This window comes from Pipra filicauda, unplaced genomic scaffold (genome assembly GCF_003945595.2).
Source record: "Pipra filicauda isolate LSUMZ 115617 unplaced genomic scaffold, ASM394559v2 scaffold385_size793830_pilon, whole genome shotgun sequence".
Lineage (NCBI taxonomy): Eukaryota > Metazoa > Chordata > Aves > Passeriformes > Pipridae > Pipra > Pipra filicauda.
Genome location: NW_024104515.1, coordinates 773,710 through 793,833, shown reverse-complemented (window position 1 = coordinate 793,833; position 20,124 = coordinate 773,710). Strand labels below are relative to the sequence as shown.

The following is a 20,124-nucleotide window of genomic DNA, read 5'->3' as shown; positions in this document are numbered from 1 at the left end:
TTTTTTTTTTTTTTTTTTTTTTTTTTATTGAAGTTGAAAGGCAATAAAAAGCTGGAGGATTAATTCCGGCTCTGCAGGATCTACCATGCTCCCGGTGACTGTGTCGCTCCAAGGGGCTGGCCCTGATAAGGAGCTGCAAATCCGAGCTGCCAAGTGCTGCCATCCCACCATAGCCTCAGAGGGGGATCAGGGATTTAGAGGGTCTGTGTGATGTCTAACAGGTTTAGAAAATATTGCCTGGGATTATCCACTCACGGTGGTGACCGGAGACCTCTGAGCTGCAGCAGATGCTGGCACCAGCTGATGTCTGCTGAGGGGGGTTCTTGCGTGTGGGAAACCTGTCCTGCGTGTGTTTGCATTGGTGTGCGTGTTCACACACGTACACACGCGTGGATGGACGGCTCTGGGACAGGCTGTAGGTGTGCATGGGGCCGGTGGCCCGGTGACACCGCGGGGGCTGAGCCGTGCCCGGCCCCCCACGGCTGCCAGCCCCGTGCTGGGTCTGGGGTGCCAGGAGGGAACCGCGGGAGAGATGCTCCAGCCTCCGCTGCGCTGCGGCCCTGTAACAGCAGCTCTGACCGCCAGAGTTAACGATATCCACCCAATTAGCTCAGCCTAGCCCCAAGGATTAGCTGATGGAATCATCATCCCAAAGCGTAAGCAGTTAACGCTGCTAATTAGTCATCGCGTGAATCCCAACCCAACCACTAACTGCAGCGGCCGCGGTAGCCGTGGGCAAGGGGTGATGCCCACCCGGCCGGGCTCTGGGAGACGGGAGCTGTTTACGGAGAATTTGCCGGGCTCGGGGATCCGTTATTTTTACACGTTGCCATAGCTACTGATACCATTATAAAATTAAGCCTGAACCATGCGGAAGAAATGGATCTGTCAGAAGGAATTATTTTCGGGAGCGCGCTGTGGGTCCGAGCGCTGCCCCCCCCCCCAAGGGCCGGCGACGAGGGGCCGAGCCCGGCGGGGTGATGGGGGTCCCCGCATCCTGCCCACGGGCACGTCGCTGGGCTGAGGCGCCGGCAAGGCTGCGGAGCTCCGGGATCGCCCGGAGCCACCGGCGCCAGCACAGCCCCTCCGGGCTGGCAGCGGCACTGGGCACGTCCGGGGCGAACAAAAGCCCGCTGAGAGGGAGCTTTCAGCCCGCGCCGTGCTGCCTCCCGCAGCGCCTGCTTTCCCCCTTCTCCTGCCTCTCTCAATATTTTTCCCTTTCCCTGCACTTCTCCGCGGAGGGACACTTGTGCCGGGCTCGGGGGCTGCCAGCGCTGGGGCCACGGCCAAGCACAGCCGCACTTTAAGGTCGCTCCCTGGAGCAGTGGGGAGCTCCAGGGACCCCGCAACATCCTGCCCTCGGGACAGGGAGCTCTCCAAAGGTTTTCCCTACCCTGAGCACTTCTCTCTGGACAAAGCCATCTGGAGCGTCCCCAGGAGTGTGCACAGCTCTCTACGGGTACAACGTACATGTGGCTGTGGGGGGCACCAGGACCACTCCAGTGTGCCACCAACAGCTGATCCAGCATGAAGAGCCCTTGGCACCCCAGTGCAGCCAGGAAAGTCCCTCCTGCTCACCCTGGAACCCTCACGCAGGCACTGGCAGGACCCAGCACTGCAGCTGGATCCGCCCTCCCCGTGCTGGCTCCAGAGGGCGATTGTCCCTGACCAATGTCCCGTCCAACACCGAAAGCACAAAGTGAGTCTTTCTTAAGCACTGGATGTTCCTGTTTGTCCCACGGCCCTGGAAACCCCTTTTTAATCACTGCCAGTCTTGGCCTCATGGCGTCCCGCAGTGATGGACCGCACGGGCCAAAGGAGTGTGGGGTACAAAGGATGTGACATTTTCATTTTCACTGCCTGCCCCCTCTGCCTGTGATAGAAGAGGCGAGGAATGGTCAGAGGGCAGCCCCCCATCCACCCCAAGCCCCTTCAGCTCCATGGATTAAATGAAAATGATTCCAGGTCTGGCAGAGAGGTTCCCACTATCAATAACTGCAATGGCACAGCCTTCTACTAGACACCAGAGAATCCACAGGGACAAGCAGCATCTTCCAAACACCTCCTCCTCTTCTCAGCTTAGAGCTCTGGACTGCAGTCTGGGGGTCCCAGTTCACTTTGTGGGCAGGGCCAGGCAGTGCCCAGGAGTCCACCTCCTCCCCAAACACCCCCGTGTCCCAGTGCTCTGGGGTGGCTATCCTGTACCCTGGCTGTCCCTGGGACTGTGCCTGGGGGGCTGGAGAAACCCCCACTGGGCTGGTGAGGGCCCTCACTCCATCAGGAACCCTGGAGGGGACGAGGCTGGCAGTGAGGCTGTGGCACTGAAACAGTTCCTATGACAACCCCAAATCCCAGACCTGTTCATCCCCTTTGGTGAAAATCCACAACAACTGTGAAACTGGGGAATAAGATTCAATAGTAAGACATTAAATAAATCAGGACCAGTGTAAAGCATGTCACTGTTTTACTTTGGCTTCGTTCCTTTCCAAGGAAAAGCCTGAGAAACCGGGAGCTGCAAAGGGGTGAGCTAACAGGTTTGGAATCGGAGAGAGAAGGTTCTGACCGTGCAACATTCCAGAGCTTCTCCTTCCTGTTCCCTCTCCTGTCAGGAGCCCAGCCCAGGGAAGACAGTGGGCATAAACGAGACCCTTGGGGCATTTTTTGGGGACAATCAAAGTGTCTCCGAGACCCTCTCCCTTCTCTCCAAGCCCCTCAAGGCAGCTGGCTGCTCCTTCAGCTCCTCCTGCTGCTCCCTGCTGTGTCCTGGCACACCATCCCCATGGCATTGCCTGGTTCTTTTGGTAGCATGGGGTCCCCCTGGCATCACAGGGTGCTTGTGGCATTGTGGGGGCCCTGTGGGGTTCCTGTGGCATCAGATGCTCTTGGACCCATGGCCTTTTGGGGGATGCTGGTGTGCAAATGGATCAGCCTGTCTCTCCCTGGGGATGGGCTTGTGCCCACCACAGTTACATGGTGGAAAGGACAGGGATGGAAAGAGGGATGGGGACAGAGCAGGGGTGCAAGGGTGTCTTGGACAGAGACAGCCACAAACCAGGCCCTTGGCTGGAGCCACTGCCCTGTCAGCCACTGGAGGGGACCAGCTGGAGCAACACTGGCTCCAGGAGACACAATGTCCCTCAGGCACCTACTCCTGTGACAGACACTGCCACTGTGGAGGATCTCTGCTTCTCATCGTGGAGCCGGAGCATCCCGGGGCAGGGCATGAAGCATTTATCCCTGTCTCTCCCTTTTTCTTCTTGCCCAGCCCTGGCTTCAGCACAGCTAAGAATTGTCCCACTCCCCATGAGTGCAGCCAGCTCTCTCCTGTCCCCCAGGACACCAGGGAAATGCCTACAGCCCCCTGTTTCAGCCAGCCCACACACTAGCTGAGACCAAGCTCTTCCTCAGCATTAATGAAACTACTGCTGCCCTCCCCTTGCTGCAAGGACCAGCCCCCTCCATCAGCCACTCTCTCCAGACTAATTGCTCTCTGTTATTCCATGTTTTCTGTCATGCTCCCCCTTGGCTCCTGGCACAGCCCATGCCTCCCACACTGGCTCCCCAGCACAGCACAGCACAGTACAGCACACAGCACCACCCTGGCAGGCCCTGACAGCCCTCTGGCACTGGCACCTCCAGGAGACAATTCCCACCTCCCAGATCAGATGTCGGAGCAGTCCCTGAGCATCCCCTGGCCACCCAGACACACATCCCAGTGCAGCCCAGCCCTTTTTCTTGACTTTGCCATCTCATGGGGTCCTGGCACTGGGCTCACACATCACACAGAGGAAAAGCGCAGCTAAACCTGGCACAACACCACCCTGGGGTGTCCGTGCACAGGATTCAGCAGCAGGACACAGCCCAAAACCTGTTTGGAGCTTGGTCTCCCCCCCGGGGACACCAAGCCTCTCCCACCACCCATCCAGGCACCACCTCAGCTCCACACTGAAGTGAAGCCTCTGCCACCTTCACTCAGCCCTGGCTGTGGCAGGAGGAGCCTGGTGGGTGCCAGCCTCAAACCCCAGCGTTGCCCTGTGCCCCCCAGCCGTGGCAGCTCCCGACCTCCCACACACCCCTCTCGTCTTGCTCAAGTACCCAGCGGGTGACTCAGTGGGATGTGACAACCAGTGGCACCAGGAAAACACCACAGTGAATCCATGATCCCAGCAGTGCCTGACACTGTCCCCAAGCGAGGTGTTGCCCCCCAAGCCAGGTGTTGTCCCCTGAGGAAGGTGCTGCCCCCCTAGTGAGGCTCTGCCCCCCGAGCGAGGTGCTCCCCAGCGCACTCCTACCTTGTGTCCGTGCTCGGGCGCTTGTTTGTGCTTTCACTGCCGGCACACCCCGGGCTGGTGGCTTAAAGGATTTTCCTTTAATAACCACCAAATCCCTCCCCTGGGCAGTAAGCCGCAGACCTGGGCCCTTTCCTAGGTGCAGAGCGCTCCACCGTGCTCTGCTCGCTCCCTGCTTTGCATATGCTCCTATCAAACTGGATTTCCCCACTCCTGATCCAGCCCAGTGCTTAAAAAGCTCTAAATCCCCTTGAATTTCATTTCCCCTGGTCCTCGAGGTCTATCCCCGGTTTCGGTCTCACCCACATATTTTAAATATTCCTGTTCACAGCCTTGATGTGAGATTTCCACCAGTTTTGGTGTCGTCCCTGTGCAGAGCCCGGGCAACCCCTGTCCTGCTCAGAGCAGCCACTGCCTTGGCTGGGAAATGATCCGTGGCATTGTCATGGCTCCACTCAGGATCCAGCACTGGGGAAAGCTTGGTCTGGCACTCCCACCCCATAGGCCCATGCTGAGGGGGCCAGGTTGAGGACAGGCACTGGACTGGCAAACTCCACCCCCCATCACCATGCCCACAGGGTGCTGAGCATTCCGAACTGTCTCTGAGAAAGAACTGACCCCAAACTGTCCCCAGGACACGTCCCCAGAGGAGGGGACTCTTATTCAGTCATGCAAATAAATTTCCGTTGTAGCTCTTCTCCCCCCGTGACAATTCTGTCCTCACAAGGATCTCCCTGCCAGCCACGCTCCCCGGGGCTGCGCAGTCTTGTTTCACTTCTCTTTTCTGATTTCACAGGAAAAAGTAGATAAATCTGAAAACTAGCAAGTGCAGCAGCTTCTGAGGTCACAGGCAGCAGTGGCAGCAGGTTCCTCTGCCTGGAAAGCCCGTTTTGGCCTCAGCCCCTCCCGCCAAGGGGGTTTCTGAGGGCCTCATGTGATCCCCCCCAGGATCCTGCAGGACTGGCACTATTGCTCTTGCCCTGAGCACAGTAAAACTGGACAGCATGGTTGTTTGATGGCTTTAATGAGGGTGGTGACAAGATAACACAAATTATGGACCTGTGAGCTGGGAAAGGGCCAGTGGAGGCCTGTGCTGGTGGGCACAGGCAAGCATGAGGCCCCCCTGGCATCATCAGCACCAAACACCTTGCACAGCGCAGAGATGCTTGGCCTCGTGGTCTGATCCAGTGGTTGAGATGGCTGCTGGGTCCTGGGAGAGCTGCTGCCCAGCCCTGGCACAGCAGGTCCAGCCCTGAGATGGGAATAAACAGGAGGAAGCTTGGCTCTGAGAATGGCATGCTGAGCTGAGACTGGGGTGTGCCACGTAAACAGCTCCACTTCTTCTTTACCGTGCCCTGCAGAAACATCCCTGCTTCCTCCCCACCACGGCTTGGCCGCGCAGGCCGTGGTGCCATGCGTCACTTGGCAGCTACCCTGAGGCTGGCGTACTCCGTGCAGGCTGTGCCCGCGCTCCTGCCGCGCCGGGGGGCCGTGGGCAGGGCCTGCAGGTCGGCGTAGTGGATGTCGTTCTCCTCCTTGCTGCTCTGCTGCAGAAGTGCACACAAATGGGGGATGATGCCACAGCAAAAATCTTGCAAAAATAACCCCAACCCTATTTCATGGAATCACAGGATATCCCCTGGGTTGGAAGGGACCCACAGGGATCATCGAGTCCAACTCCTGGCCTCGCACAGGGCAACACCAAGAACCAGGTTCAAGCCAGGCTGGTGGTGATACGGCTGCAGAGGTGGCCCCGTGCTGCAGTGCAGACTGTGCTGGGACCACATGCAGGCAGCTGCTTCCCACCCAAGGTCCCCCTTGGTCCCAGAGACTTGCAGAGTTCCTGTAAGCTGGGGCATTGGCATGGGATGCACTTCCCCCTATTCACAGATCGCTCTTACCTGGCTGGGCAGGTGGGAGCTCTCTGCATCCAGAACTTCGCTGCAGAGGGAAGGACAACCATTAGAACTAAAGGAATCCGTGTCCCCTTCCACCCAGCACAGCCTCCCTCAATTCCTCTCCCGAATTTCAGCAGGATGCCCATGCTGAAGGCAGAGAGGGACAACGTGCTGTCTGTGCTCCTGGGCTGGGCTCAGACACCGCAGCGAGGGGCTGCAGGGAGCTCCCTGGTACTGGGTGCTCCCCACCAGGTGCTCCTGTGAAACACAGAGAGAAGCAGCACAGCACAGTAAAGGACCTTTTCTGGGGCAAATTACTGCTCCGGAGAGTTAAAAAAACCCAGCATAAAGCAGGTGGATAAGGCAGTTTGCTCACCTCAGGGTGCAGAAGGAAGAGGTGGTGGGTACAAACCTGCGGGTGCTGGGGGTCCCTGCACAGCACTGCAGAGAGGTGGGCGGGAAGCTGCCCATGGCTGCTGGCCCGGCTGGGCATGGGCTGCCAACCCTGCCTTGGCGCTTCCTTCTGTACAGGCAAAGGGCGACGAGGAGGCCGAGGACAAGGAGGAAGCAGAGCACCACAACTGCAGCCACCATGCTGGGAACCACGGCTGCCTCTGTGGAGACGGAGGCAGAGCGGGAGAAGGTGGTGGGTGCAGAGCAGTGTGGGACCTTGCTGCAGGTAGGGTGGGGGCTGTGGGATGGGGTCCCTGGGAGCAGCATCCTGCTGGGCTGCACTCACCGAGCACAGACACCTCTGTGCCAGTTCCACGCTGAAACACCACATCCCCACCACTCAGGGACTTGGTGAACTTCACGCAGTAATAGGTGCCGACATCCTCGGGCTGAACATCCCTGATGTGGATGGTGAAGTCTGTGTCGGATCCACTCACTGCTCTTGTCACACGGGGAGCAGAGCCCGTGTCCGCATAGATGGTCCTGTTCCCATTGCCCCAGCCCTTCAGCCACTTCACAGGACCAATTTCACTGGATCCAGACACGGTGCAGCCCAGGGTGAGCGTCTTCCCAACTGTCACCGATACCTTGTCCTGGGGCTGGTGCAGCTTGAAGTCCTGACCCCCCCGGGCACCTGCACCTGGGCACAGCAACAGGAGGGTTTGGGGGTGAGTGATGGGGTGAGGCGAGGGCTGGCTCACAGGCAGAGCAGCTGAGAGATATCCTGGGATGTGGCAGAGGCAAAGTGCAGGCACTGGGAGAGGGGAAGCCGAGTTCAAAATGAAAAAGGGGCAAATCTGAAAAATGATCAGGTTGCCCAGGGCAGTGGTGGGGTTACCATCCCTGGAGGGATTTAAATGACATACAGATGTGGCAGTTGGGGACATGGTTTAGCGATGGCCTTGGCAGTGCTGGGGGAATGGTTGGACCTGAGGATTCTGAGATCCTTTCCAAGCTAAATGGTTCTGTGATTCCATGATTTGATAAATCTACACCCTGTCGTGTCATTTGCAGGAGCTGCTGCAGGTGCCTGGAGGCCAGAGAGGTACAGAGGGAGCCAAGGGGAATTCCTGCCAGGACAAACAACCGAGTGCTGTTAAACGTTAACGCCCTGGCTCTGTTCCATACAAGTCAGGATTACTGGGGCTCCACGAGGAATTGGGGTTCACAGCCAGGAGCCAACCAGGAGCTGGCTCTGGGCAGGGATGTGCAGCCCCGGAGTCCAACACAGCTCCCACACTCCTTGTCCCCAAATCCCTCTTGCACCCCAAAACCCTTCCAGTCCCCAAATCTCCCCTTTTCCCAAACCCCTTCATTCCCAAACCCCTCCTGCCCCCAAACCTCTCCTGCCCACATCCCCCGGTGTGCTCGGCACCGGCTCGGCTGGGCTCGACTCGGCTGTGCTCTTCTCCGGAGCTGGGCTCTGCAGCCCCGGGGACGCTTTGCCACCAAAAGGTGGTCGCGGAAGGAAACCCCCCGCCCGGTGCTTATCTTGGCGCCCGCTCGCATTAATGACCGGTGTGGGACGGGGCAGGGGAGCGGGGGCTCGGGGGCTCCACTCCCGACTCACCCGAGAGCTGCCGCTGAACGGGGCTGCGCTGCCCGGACTGGAGCGGAGCTGCCGCCGCGGCCATGGGCTCTGCCCAAACTTTGGGAAGGAAAAGGAGAAGCGGGACAGGAAACGGAGGCGAGCGGGTGGTTAACGCTTTGATGCCTGCCCGGCAGAGCCGCGCATCACCCGCGTCGGGCATCAGCCCCGTCGGGCATCACCCCTGACGGGCATCACCCCTGACGGGCATCACCCCTGACGGGCATCACCCCCGGGCCACCCGGCCCCGAGGGGCTGCTCTGGACTCCGGACGGGGAGCCGGACGGACTCTGCGACCTCCCCGGTTGGGTGCAGGGCCGGAGCACCGGGGGCCCCTGGCCCAGCTCTGCACCACCGACCCATGGGAGACACCAGCCTGCACCCCGATCCTGCTGGCAAAGGATGGGTGTCCCCCCGACGCCCCGGGGTGCTGAGCCACAGGCTGGGGCCACATGTGGGAGAGTGTGAGGCATCAGGGCCCCTCTCTCTGGCTGCCCAGTGCCCGTGGCCATGGCCGTGGCTTTGGCACATATCTGAGGGGAAAGTGGGATGGACATCACCATTTTGGACAAGCCGTGTGATGAGAACACTGGGGAACAACCGGGACACGATTGCACAGAGGAACTGGGCCACTGGTGGCCTCTTTCCTTCCCTTTTGCTGGGTGAGTGCAGCACCCTGCTGAGCTGAGTCCAGTCCAGCTGAGCCGAGTCAGGTTGAGCCTAGTCCAGCAGAGCTGAGAGAAGCCCAGACATCAGGGAGTGAGACGTGGGGATATCCATGGCTCCAGGGACAGAGGTGCTGCCTCTCACCTGCCTGATGCTGCTCCTGCTCTGCAGAGCCCCGGGTAAGTGGGGCCCACACAGCCCCAGAGCTTTTCCAATGCATGCTTCTGCATGCTGCTGGCTGGGCAGTCCTTCCCTGTGCCTGGGGATATCCAGGGCTCTCCTCTCACTGCCTCCCTTCCAACCTGCTTTTATCCCTGGACAAAGAGTTTGGTTAACTCCAGTCCTGTCCCAGGAGCTCCAGGCTCTCCCTGTCCCTCACTCCCCAGCAGCAAGGAACAGGAACATCTCTCCTGCTCCTGGCTCAGTGCCAGTGTCTGGCGATGCCTTGTGCTGTGCTCTGGCTCTTGTCAACCCCAAACCCTCCTGTTGGTGTGCCCAGGTGGAGGTGCCCAGGGGCGTGAGGACTTCAAGCTGCACCAGCCCCAGGACAAAGTGTCGGTGAAAGCAGGGGAGACACTCACTCTGAACTGCACCATCTCTGGATCCAGTGGTATTGGTCCTGTGAAGTGGCTGAAGGGCTGGGGCAGTGGGAACAGGACCATCTATGCGGACACGGGCTCTGCTCCCCGTGTGACAAGAGCAGTGAACGGGTCAGACACAGACTTCACCATCCACATCAGGGATGTTCAGCCCGAGGATGTCGGCACCTATTACTGCGTGAAGTTCACTCTGATCCTGTTCAGGGTGAATAAGGTGTTTCGGCGTGGAACTGGCACAGAGGTGTCTGTGCTCGGTGAGTGGGGGCTCCCAGAGCAGCTCCTGGGGGGAGCCAGCCCAGCCCAGCCCAGTGGGCTCCACTCAGGGTGAGCAGGGATGGGGAGGGGGCTTTGGGGGCTGGTCCCAGGAGAGGATGCCATGGGCCATTCCTGTGCCCCGCTCCCTGCAAACCTGGGGCTGGGCAGGGGGACAGAGTCTGACAGCCCTGTGCTTCTCCCCACAGCCCAACCCTCCCCCCCGATCGTGTCTGGGCCCAACCAGAGAGCGGGGCCGGGGCAATCGGTGGCTTTCAACTGCACAGCTGGAGGGTTCTTTCCCAAAGACATCGGCGTGAAATGGTTCAAGGACAGGGCCCCCATCTCATCTCAGCTGCCCCAGGTCACTGAATGGCGGGAGAAATCCTACAACATGTCCAGCAGTGTGACAGTGGTCCTAGGGGAGGGTGACGTCCCCTCACGGCTCATCTGTGAGGTGCAGCACTCCGCGTCACAGACCCTGCTGCGGGGGATGTACCAGCTCAGCAGAGTCCTGAGAGGTGAGGGCTGGGGCACTTGTGCTGGGGTGTCCTGCTCCTGTGGGGCTGGGGGTCCTGGAGTGGGTGCAGTGGGTCATGGGGTGGGGACAGGGCACCCTGCGGGCAGCAGAGCCAGGGATGTCAGACACCAGGCGCTGCCTCTCTTCCCAGTTTCCCCCAGTGTGGATGTGAGCCCTGACCAGACGAGCCCCATTGAGCTGAACAAGACTGTGAAATTCACCTGCCACGTGAAGGGCTTTTACCCAGCAAATGTGGCTGTTTCCTGGCTGGAGAATGGGATGAAGATGAAGGTGCAGAACGACTCCCGGCCATCGCTGTTGCGCCAGGGCTTGTTGGAGCTGAGGAGCCAGGTGGAGGTGCAAGCGACAGAGGAGAGGAACGGGTCCGTGTTCACCTGCCAGGTGGTACACGATGGTCAGGCCCCTGTCAACCAGTCAGCCATCCTGTGGATCGCCAGCCCGGATGAGAAGGGACCAAGCAAGTGGTCCCAGATAAACAGTGGTGCGTCAAAGCTGGGTGGGGTGCCTGCCAGGGTGGCTGTATGGTGTAACCCCCTGAGAAAGCTCAAAGTCCCAGAAGAGGCTCCTTGTGGGGCCAGGAATGCCTTTCCTTGTGACCTAGTTGCTCACATCCTCTGTCCCCACTGCAGGTGTGAACCTTTCATCCAGCCTCCTCCTCCTGTGGCTTGGCATGCTGCTGGAGAAGGGAATCCTCGGTGGGGTCCTCTTCTTCCTCTTCAAGCGCACGAAGAAGGAAGCGCTGGGGATGCTGACCTGTCCCACTGTTCCTCAAGGCGGGTCCCAGGGCTTGGCCACCACCAGCCATGTCGTGTGAGCCCGGAAATAAACGCACCAGGATGCGGAGGATGCCCTGGGTTGTTCTGTGCTGTCAGTCCTGGGCACCCAGCCCTGTCTGTGACCCATCCACCTGCCCTCCTCCAGGGCTTGGTGCTGCCCATCCCAGTGTTTGGTGCTGCCCATCCCAGTGCCGGGTGCCTGATGCCTTGTGCCTGGTGCTGCCCAACCCCATGCCCAGTGCTCAGTGCCCGGTGCCTGGTGCTCAGTGCTGCCCATCCTGGTCCCCCATGCCCGGTTCCCTGTGCTTGACTCCCGGTGCCCAGTTCCCGGGGCTCAGTACCCAGTGCTCAGGGCCCAGTTCCCAGTGTCCAGTGCTCAGTGCTCGGTGCCTGATTCCCAGGGCTCAGTGCCCAGTTTTCAGTGTCCGTTTCCTGTGCTCAGTGCTGCCCATCCCTGTTCCTGTTCCTGGTTCCCTGTTCCCGGTTCCCGGCGCACCGGCTCCTCCCGGCCGCCAGGGGCCGCTGTGCACGGGCCGGGCCCCGCTCGCCGCCGCGGGTGTTTCCGGGCGGGCGGGTTTGGCGGCGCACGCGGGGCGGGGCGGGGCGGCCCGGCGGGGTTTGGGTGCTGCACCGCGGCAAGATGGCGGACAGGGAGGAGGCGCTGAGGGAGTTCGTGGCCGTGACCGGCACCGAGGAGGAGCGAGCGCGGTTCTTCCTCGAGTCTTCGGGCTGGGACCTCCAGGTACCTCCGCCGCTGCCCTCCGCTCGCTCCGCTGCGGGGCTCGACGGCGCCGCGGCGTTGGCCGGGGGGCAGCGCTGGGCCGGAGCTCGGTGTCCCGCAGGCTCAGGCCTCGCCCCCGCCCGTCGCCGGGCTCAGCCCTTGCGGCGGGACCGTGGCCTGGCTGGGGCCGAGGCCCGTCTCGGTTGTCTCGTTCGTTTTCTCCCGCGCGGTGAGGGGCGGGGGGTCTGGGGTGTGCCGGGTTTGTGTGGGTTCTCCTGTAATGCTGGCGAGGTTGTCAGCGCTGTGCTGTTGGTGCTGCCAGCGGCGGCCCCAGCGCCCCCAAACCGTGGAGGAGCCACCCACTACTCTGACCTGCCCCTGTCCCTGGTCCTTCTCGAAGGATCTGGCTGTGTTAACCTCTGCTTGTGGGTGGCACAAAAGCAGCTGTTTCAGGGCAGTAGTTTTGGCATAGCCCTTGTGTCAGTGCTGCAGAAGAAGAGCCCTGGCATTCCCTGGCAGGGAAGGTGACATCCCTGCAGCAGGGAGTGCCCTGCCATGACACAGCCAAACAGTAGAGCCTGCCAAGGCCTCGTCTTTGCCAGGACCTGCAAAGGGGGAAATGGCATGAAGTGTCTTTAGTGAGAGGTGCCTTGAGAGGTCCAGCGTGGCAGATGGTTCAGCTGGGATGTTTGTGTGGGTTTTGCTGTTTCTCTGGAGTGTTTGCTCCCATCCTGACAAGCTTTGCTGGTTTCCCTTTGCAGATTGCCCTCGCCAGTTTCTATGAGGACGGGGGTGATGAGGACATCCTGACCCTGCCCCAGCCCACCCCCAGCTCCATATCCAGAGGCACTGGAGCCAGGTGAGAAGTGAGCTCCAGGTCCATCCTGGAAACCTGACAGTGGAAACTGTGAAAACACCAACTCTCTCTAAAGCACTGATGTGTGTTAGTTTTCGGGAGTAGCTCTGTGTTTAGATTTGCTTCACCTCATTTGGCTCTCTAGAAATTGTGAAAGCCTGAGCATTTGTACGTCACCAGCACGGGTGTTATTGCACAACTGAGCCAGAGATCAGTTAGGAAAGCTCGGCTCATTGCTCAGGAAAAACTTGGTTTGTCTTTTGAGGTTAAAGACGGTCAGTTGGTGACACTTTCATTTGAGCAGACCATGTCTCTGCAGGAAGAACATTTTCTGGTTTTGTGTGAGACCTGAGCTGATCAAGTCAAGCATTTTACAAAATAAGAAGTGAGTTTTGCTTTACCAAATCCCTGTGAAGTCAGGGAATGCTGCCCAGTTTTAAAGAGGAGTTGCTGGCTGTATCTTGAAGGAGAAATGCTCTCGGTTCAGCCATCGGCGAACAGAGTCCACCTTGCAGAAGGAGCCTGTTTCAGTGTGGAATGTTTTAGCTGGGAATGTTTTAGTTTGGACCGTGTCCCAACATTCTTCTTGCTGGATCTTTGCAGTGACCATCGAGTAACCTCGTTCAGAGACCTTGTGCATGCGCAGGAGGAGGATGATGAAGAGGAGGAGGGACAGCGGTAAGTTTCCAGCTAAAGATTCAAACCCTGGGTGTTTATCCCGTCCCTTTTGGGAGGACTTGCTGCTTGTGTTCAGTTTTTTTAAGATCAAGTTCGTGTCTCTATAAAATTCCTGTAGTGAAGCATCTGAGGTTTGACAGGGGTTTGTCAGTGCAAAGCCTGTGCACGAACACGTGCTCAGCTGTGCAAGCACCAGCTCTCAGCGCTGAGAGAAAGCCTAAAGTAGGGTATGGAAGCCCTGGGTTAAGAACAGGAAACAGCCCAGATCCTCATTTATGTCCATAGAGAACGGAAATGTGGGAATAATGCAGAGATTTGTTTTCTTTCTGCTTGGGGTTTTCGGTTTTATTTTTGTCGGGGTTTTGGTTTTGGGTTGTTTCGTTTGGGTTTTTTTTGAAGTGCTGCTTAAGGGTAATGTACTGGAATGTGGAAGTGGAAAGAAAAACAGGAACATGGAATACTAGTGGGAAAGTCTCCTACGATGTCAGCTGTAAGTAGTTAAATACCCTTAAGGTTGACAGGCAAAGTAAATGGAATGGAACTGATGTCTCTGAAGGGGTGGCTCAGCCTGGATGGACCGTGGTCTGCAGGCAGCTGGGAGCTCGCTCTGTGTGTGTTACAAGCCATCTGGAAGCTAATAAACCCAATCTTCCAGAAGTGCTTAATTGCACTTCACTGACTGTGCATCCATTGCTTCCAGCTGAGATCCGTCCTTTGTGTGGCATGACCGTGTGCCTTCCCTCAGAATTCCAGTTGGATGTTTCTCTGATGGGTCAGAGGCTTGCTGGAAGCCTTGTTCAGCCGGGTGATTGAGCTGGTACTGGTGTTTAAAACAGGGCTTGTCCCTCTGGGCCGTTCCTCTTGCCAGGTCTGAGACTTGTGGCCACTTTATTGCTATTGATCCACAGGTAATTTTACAGTAATTGACATAAAAAGAAGGTCTCTGCAGTACAGGAACTTGCAGGTGGCGGCAGTGGGAGGCACGCTGGTAGTATCCAGTATTTGTGATTCCACGGTGTTTCACTGAGCTGCACAAATACGAACAAGTGAATCCTGATGTCAAACCGCTGGGTCCTGGAGAGGCAGCGGGTCCAGTCTGACCAGGAGTCGGGTGCTTTCCGTTAGGTTTTATGCCGGCGGCTCGGAGAGAAGTGGCCAGCAGATCGTGGGCCCTCCGAGGAAGAAGAGTCCCAACGAGCTGGTGGAGGATCTGTTCAAGGGAGCCAAGGAACACGGCGCGGTGGCCGTCGATCGGACGACCAAGGGCGGTGGTGAGACAAGCAAGCCGAAGGTGAGGAGGGCTGAGTTCTTCCTTCTGTTCCCTGTTTCAGTTAAGGCTCCACCATGCCAGCTGTTTGGCACTGAGGAGCCTGGAATTACCTCGACAACTAAGTCTGGACTCCTCTCTCAGTGCAGCTCTATTTTGTGTGTCACAGTGGCAAGAAAAGCCGCTCTCTTGTGCCGTATTTATGAACTTGCTGAAGCTGTCACTGTGCCTGCAGGGCAATAGATGTTGCTGATGCCATGAAGCCCCTGTTCATCCACAGGGGTGGTGGGGAAGGGGAGCAGCTCTCTTGGGTTTGTGTGGTTCTGTAACCCTTTGCCTGCTTCTCTCTTCCAGCCTTTTGCAGGGGGAGGGTATCGCCTTGGGGCTACTCCCGAGGAGGAGTCGGCTTACGTGGCAGGAGAGAGGAGGCAGAACTCTGCTCAGGATGTGAGTATGCCTGCACAAGTTTGTAGATGTGACCCAAGGGATTTCTCTGCTCTAGCTACAGAGCTTGCCACCCCTGAGAGTTACAAAGCTTGATAGAAATTCACAAGGACAGAAATATGGTAAAGCCTGCTTCCTGTGGGATTTCTGAGTAGAAAATAGATGATTGGTCTTGGGTAAGCAGTTTTCTGATGAACTGTTAATTAAGAATATGAGCATTCCTTAGAAGTGCAATAATGTGTGAAGAGCACTGGGCAATTAACTTTTCTTTATCCACTGGAGAGCTGTGGAGCTGCCAGCATCAGTGTGAGGTTCCCTCGTGCTTGGTTTATGGCCAAACCTGCTTCTAGGCCATGGTGGGAGCCTGGTTTAGGCTCCTCACCCAGCACACTCCTGGCTCTTCAGCCATATTTGCCTTAAAGGGGACTGTGGTGCCACCTTCTAGGAATTGACACCTGACCATTACATACATAGCCAGTGCTTTGGGTTTTTTCCCTCAGCCCAGAGGAACCTGGCTGGAGTGTTTTCTGCACCCAAAAGCTCCTCTGCCCAGTAGGAACTTTTCATTTTGCATCGATTTTTGTTGTCACCAAGATGCTCAGTGAGGCTGATTGTTGTTTGGGGGCTGCTGCAGGTGCACGTTGTACTGAAGCTCTGGAAGAGTGGATTCAGTCTGGATAGTGGAGAGCTGAGGAGCTACCAGGATCCATCCAATGCCCAGTTCCTCGATGATATCCGCAGAGGGTACGTAGTGAGAGGGAAGAAAAAGAGCAGCTGTTTTCTGAAACACAAGTGTTTTTGGAATCCAGGCTGCTGAATCTGTGGCACATTTCACCTGAGCTTTCTTGTAAGAAATTAATTATTCTTCATATGGAACATTTGGTTCAGGTAAACAGGGAGTGGCTTTGGTTTGTGTGGGGTTTGTGTGAAGTGAACAAAGAGGTGTTCATATTTGGGGTGAGATTTCTGATGCATCACATCACTCCAGGTGACAGGGAAAAGCAGCCTTTAATTTGTGTGTGTCAGTGGGGGAGGTGTGCGTATGCCCTGTTAATTAAGTGAGGGGCACACTGCAATTCCTGAAAATCCAAAGGTCTGGGGCTTTTTCTCCACGCTTTCCTGCCTTGCTGCTTCAGGCAGCTGCCTTAGGACTCTTGTCTTTGCAGGGAAGTCCCGGCCGAGCTGCGCAGGTTAGCACGGGGAGGACAGGTGAACCTGGATATGGAGGATCACCGGGATGAGGAGTATGTGAAACCTAAAAGTGTCTTCAAGGCTTTTACTGGAGAAGGACAGAAGCTGGGCAGGTGAGAAGACGGCGGCGCTGCTTTGCTCTGTGTGTGATGGGAGAGAGTCACTCGAGAGCCTTGCTAGGTGGAGCCTTTTGATTCATCTTTCTGAAGGAAAGGCACTGGGTGCCTGTGGGATGGGAGGTGTTCCTCTAAGGAAACGAGGCTCACTGGCATGTACTGTGGGGTGGCTCAGCCTCTCCCTAGCGGGAGGCGGGTCCCTGGTTTGGAACTCCCATAGAACACGTAGGAGCAGTGTTTCCAAGTCACACTGCCCCTGTTCCCGTGAGGATGTAAGGGCCTGTGACGTACCAAAGGAGATGGTAGAGGTGAATTTCTAGACAAGTTCCTGCTGACTGGCTGACTAATAAATTCTCACTTCCAACTTGCTTGGTGTCTCCTGTCTAGCAGCCCTGGTAGTTGGGCCTGGCAGGCGATGAGCTGGCTGTCTGATCCTGGCTCCCTGCAGCCAGGTGAGTTTGGTTTTTAACAGCTCCCCTTGTGTCCCCCTGTTGCCAGCACCGTGCCCCAGGTGATGGGCACCAGCTCACCAGCCCAGCAGGCAGAGAACGAAGCCAAAGCCAGTTCTGCCATCGCGATCGATGAGTCGGAGCCCGTCACCAACATCCAGATCCGGCTCGCTGACGGTGGGCGACTGGTCCAGAAGTTTAACCACAGTCACAGGTATGAGCAGGAAACACCAGGAAGGCTTGCATGGCACTGCAGACTGGACACAGGTGGAGCAGGTGTTAAAATCCTGGTTGCCTGCCAAAGGGGCTCTGGGGATCCTTCTGTATAGATGAGGAGGAATAGAATTATTGTGGGGTTTTAAGGCGGTTGTTAACTGTTGGATAGGATTTGCTTTCCAAATAGGGATAGATTATAGCCAGTGATACCACACCTGGGAGGGTCAGTGTTATCAGCAACACTTTCCTTGATGTCACCTATAAAAAACTGAATCTCTTTTAAGGGCTTTAGAAACTCACAGATAATTAGAAACCTGTTCAGTTATTCTGCCTCAGTTTAGACTTCTCTACGGGACTGTTCCCTGTGCTGAGTGGAGCACAAAGGGATGTTCTTACCACAGTTCTGTTCCCTTGGACAAGCAGAGCTGGCTTAGATACCCCACTGCTTCCTCAGACTGCTCTCCTAACGTCCTTCTCACCTCCCTGATTTGAGGTTTATGTTCATTCCTCCAGTTTCTATAAGAGTCGAACCCAGGGCAAAGACTTACAAAAGCCTTTGTCTGTGACTGAGTTCAGGAAGTGGATCCCGTGTCACTGTGTGACAGGGGAGCCGAAATCCTCTGGGTTCTGCTGTGTATGACGAGCTCAGTCACTCAGAGCATCAAGTGTCAAACAGTTTTTTAAATCTGTTCATCATTAAGGGTTTGGAAGCTTTCAGATTCGAATAACCTCCTGACAACACAGACAAAGAACACTAAGCTGAGTCTGTAGCCTGTAAAGCAGCTGCTGTTATTTCACTAAACGGGAGCCCACAGAGGAGCAGGTTAAATCAGAATATAGCCTGTGACATGAGCTGGGAAGCAAATGCAGCACAGGCTGCACACCTTTGTAGAAGCTGTTCAGTAACAGGATCACCCTTGTGTGTTTGATCCCTTTGGACAGGATCCGTGACATCCGGCTCTTCATAGTAGATGCTCGGCCAGCGATGGCTGCCACCAGTTTCGTCCTCATGACCACCTTCCCCAATAAAGAGCTGACTGACGAGAACCAGACCCTGAAGGAAGCCAACCTGCTCAACGCTGTCATCGTTCAGCGGTTGACATAGAGGACCCCAGCTGTGGCCACACGCCTGGCGCGGCGCACGGGGCCGTCCCGTCCCGCGCGGTGCCACACGGGCCCACATCTGCTCGTAGCTCTGGGTTCTTAGGTCTTGGTTGGACTTTTTTTCTCTTTAGTTGCATTTCCGATGGGTTTTTTTTTTTTTGTGATGATGATCAGTGGACTTTAAAATAAATAAAACGAAACGAATCCGTTTTGAAAGGAGCTGCAGCCTATTGTGCCCCAGATTCTCCCAGGAGAGTTCAGTTACCTTTGTGGATTGAGTTACTGCACTCAGAGAGAGGTGGAAGGCGAGGGGGAAGGGAGCTTCAGGGAGCAGTTTCTGTGTGTTTACTGCTCACCACAGTCCTTTTGCTCTTCCCTCCAGGGACTGCTGCAAAGTACTCCCTTTTTTTTTCGCACATTAAATATAAACTATCCAAGAATGGGTGATCTGATTGTCAGGATAATGGTTACACTCCTGTAAAAGCATTATGGGGGAAGTCTTTGTGAAAGAGCTCAGTGTGGGGAAAACTCCAGCATCTGAGGTGCAAGGTTTAACACTTCCCAGGCTTTTCCAGAGAGAAAGCCCTGACTTTCCTTCCCTCAGCTGAACTCTTGGGGCGTTCATTGCAGTCCCCACCAGCTCTGCCTGTGCTTTCCCTGGCAGGCCAGACCGGCTGCAGGTTTAATTTGCTGTATTGCATTTCTCTGAGAAACCCTGCTGCTGACTTCTTCTTTCCAAGAAGGTACAAAGCTGAATCAGCTTGAACTGACTGGAAGTAAGAGACAAACAGAGTCTAACTGGAAAGCAAGTTATATCCTAAGAAGTGAATTATTGAGATGATGGCAACAGCTCAGGTGGAAAAATTGCAAGGCTGTATTTGATGTATTTGCTCTCCTCTGCTGAGGACTAACATAGCTGAACACCTGGAGTTCTCCAGCTTTGGTCTGTTCTGTTTGTGTTTTGGGCTCAGGTCTCCATATCTTTCTCTCCCTTGAACAGAATCCTGCGGGTCAATTCCTTATGCCCAGACACGAGGCTAGAATATTGTGCTGCTTCTGTCCTCATCCTGGGCTTACAAGCAGAGCCCAGAGCTGAGCCCTGGGCTGCAGCCACCAGCTCCCTGGGAGCAGGGTCCCTGGGAGAGGCCACGCTCCTGCCCTGCCAAGGGCTGGAGCTCTCCCTCCCCATCCTGAGCCCAGCACTGTGAGTCCACCCCCCTCAGCACTGGGAAGCTTCCAGGTCCTCACCTTGGTGTGAGCAGAGGGAGCTCTGGGTGCAGGGGAGGGGCTGGCAGGTTGGGCGGGTTCAGCGTGAGGAACTCGCTTGGCTGCCTGTAGTAACAAACCAGCAGGAGCAGAGACCAGCCCTCGGCAAGGTCATTTTTACAGCAGTTTCTCGACTGAGAGCTGAATTAACTCACATTTTTCTTTACAGAATGGACATACAATGTGTGTAACAACCAATTTGTAAATTATTGTGAAAAATGCCATTAAAAGCCCACAAAATAGGAAAACAGTGTTTGACCCTTTCTAACTGGCTGCCATCTGGTCTCTGATTTTGGATGATGTTTGTGAGGGTGTCTCATCTTTGGGTTGCTCTGTGAGTAGGCTTCCTATGCTGAGCTGTCTTTAGCTAAATGAGGCTTAACCTCTCAGCAGCACTTTTAAAGATTATTTTTTCTGACAGGCGAGTTTGGGGTTCACCTGCCTGCATCACTTGCTGGTGTTTGTTATGATCAGTGAGTAACCTGTGGGAACCAGTACAGAGAGAACTGAGAAAAGGGGGTTTCCCTCGGAGCTAAACAGAGTCACAGCTGCCTTGTGAGAAGTTACTCAGAGGAGTTCTTGTATCCTGATCTTCACACGTGCTATTCTGGGGACCTGGGACAACGTCTTTTGGAATGCTGGATAGGATGCACCCCGAGACCCAGAGAGAAAGTTTATCCAACAGAAAGGGTGCCAGTTATTTGTCTCCTGCTTCTGCCTTTGTTAGCCAGTGGCATCAGAGCACAGGTGGTGG

At 56.3% G+C, this 20,124-nt stretch overlaps 3 protein-coding genes across 3 annotated transcripts; 2 read left to right on the top strand and 1 right to left on the bottom strand.

Annotated features, from left to right (window-relative positions):
• Positions 1-5,294: 5,294 nt before the first annotated feature.
• LOC113988307 (signal-regulatory protein beta-2-like) lies at positions 5,295-8,274 on the bottom strand. Its single transcript, XM_027721776.2, has 5 exons — positions 8,211-8,274; positions 6,927-7,280; positions 6,600-6,801; positions 6,191-6,230; positions 5,295-5,836 (listed from the first exon to the last, which is right to left on the bottom strand). Exons 1-5 carry the CDS (start codon positions 8,272-8,274, stop codon positions 5,708-5,710), a joined length of 789 nt encoding a protein of 262 aa, XP_027577577.1. The 3' UTR covers positions 5,295-5,707.
• A 710-nt stretch (positions 8,275-8,984) lies between these two features.
• Positions 8,985-11,115, top strand: LOC113988305 (signal-regulatory protein beta-1-like). Its single transcript, XM_039384918.1, has 5 exons — positions 8,985-9,073; positions 9,394-9,747; positions 9,955-10,266; positions 10,417-10,854; positions 10,916-11,115. The coding sequence occupies exons 1-5, from the start codon at positions 9,007-9,009 to the stop codon at positions 11,098-11,100; spliced, it is 1,356 nt and encodes a 451-aa protein (XP_039240852.1). The 5' UTR covers positions 8,985-9,006; the 3' UTR covers positions 11,101-11,115.
• Positions 11,116-11,682: 567 nt separating this feature from the next.
• On the top strand, positions 11,683-19,618 carry NSFL1C (NSFL1 cofactor). Its single transcript, XM_027721778.2, has 9 exons — positions 11,683-11,804; positions 12,545-12,642; positions 13,243-13,317; positions 14,443-14,608; positions 14,939-15,031; positions 15,663-15,772; positions 16,195-16,332; positions 16,834-16,998; positions 17,943-19,618. The coding sequence occupies exons 1-9, from the start codon at positions 11,703-11,705 to the stop codon at positions 18,103-18,105; spliced, it is 1,110 nt and encodes a 369-aa protein (XP_027577579.1). The 5' UTR covers positions 11,683-11,702; the 3' UTR covers positions 18,106-19,618.
• Positions 19,619-20,124: the final 506 nt, after the last annotated feature.

Bases quoted from the DNA above. Each gene is read 5' to 3' on its own strand.
- LOC113988307 (XM_027721776.2), bottom strand. From the start codon at position 8,274: ATGGCCGCGGCGGCAGCTCCGCTCCAGTCCGGGCAGCGCAGCCCCGTT. The intron at 7,281-8,210 runs GTGAGTCGGGAG...TGCTGTGCCCAG, and splicing joins CGTTCAGCGGCAGCTCTCGG to GTGCAGGTGCCCGGGGGGGT. The intron at 6,802-6,926 runs GTGAGTGCAGCC...CCGTCTCCACAG, and splicing joins CACAGAGGTGTCTGTGCTCG to AGGCAGCCGTGGTTCCCAGC.
- LOC113988305 (XM_039384918.1), top strand. From the start codon at position 9,007: ATGGCTCCAGGGACAGAGGTGCTGCCTCTCACCTGCCTGATGCTGCTC. The intron at 9,074-9,393 runs GTAAGTGGGGCC...TGGTGTGCCCAG, and splicing joins CCTGCTCTGCAGAGCCCCGG to GTGGAGGTGCCCAGGGGCGT. The intron at 10,267-10,416 runs GTGAGGGCTGGG...CTCTCTTCCCAG, and splicing joins GCTCAGCAGAGTCCTGAGAG to TTTCCCCCAGTGTGGATGTG.
- NSFL1C (XM_027721778.2), top strand. From the start codon at position 11,703: ATGGCGGACAGGGAGGAGGCGCTGAGGGAGTTCGTGGCCGTGACCGGC. The intron at 14,609-14,938 runs GTGAGGAGGGCT...TCTCTCTTCCAG, and splicing joins GTGAGACAAGCAAGCCGAAG to CCTTTTGCAGGGGGAGGGTA. The intron at 15,032-15,662 runs GTGAGTATGCCT...GGGCTGCTGCAG, and splicing joins GGCAGAACTCTGCTCAGGAT to GTGCACGTTGTACTGAAGCT.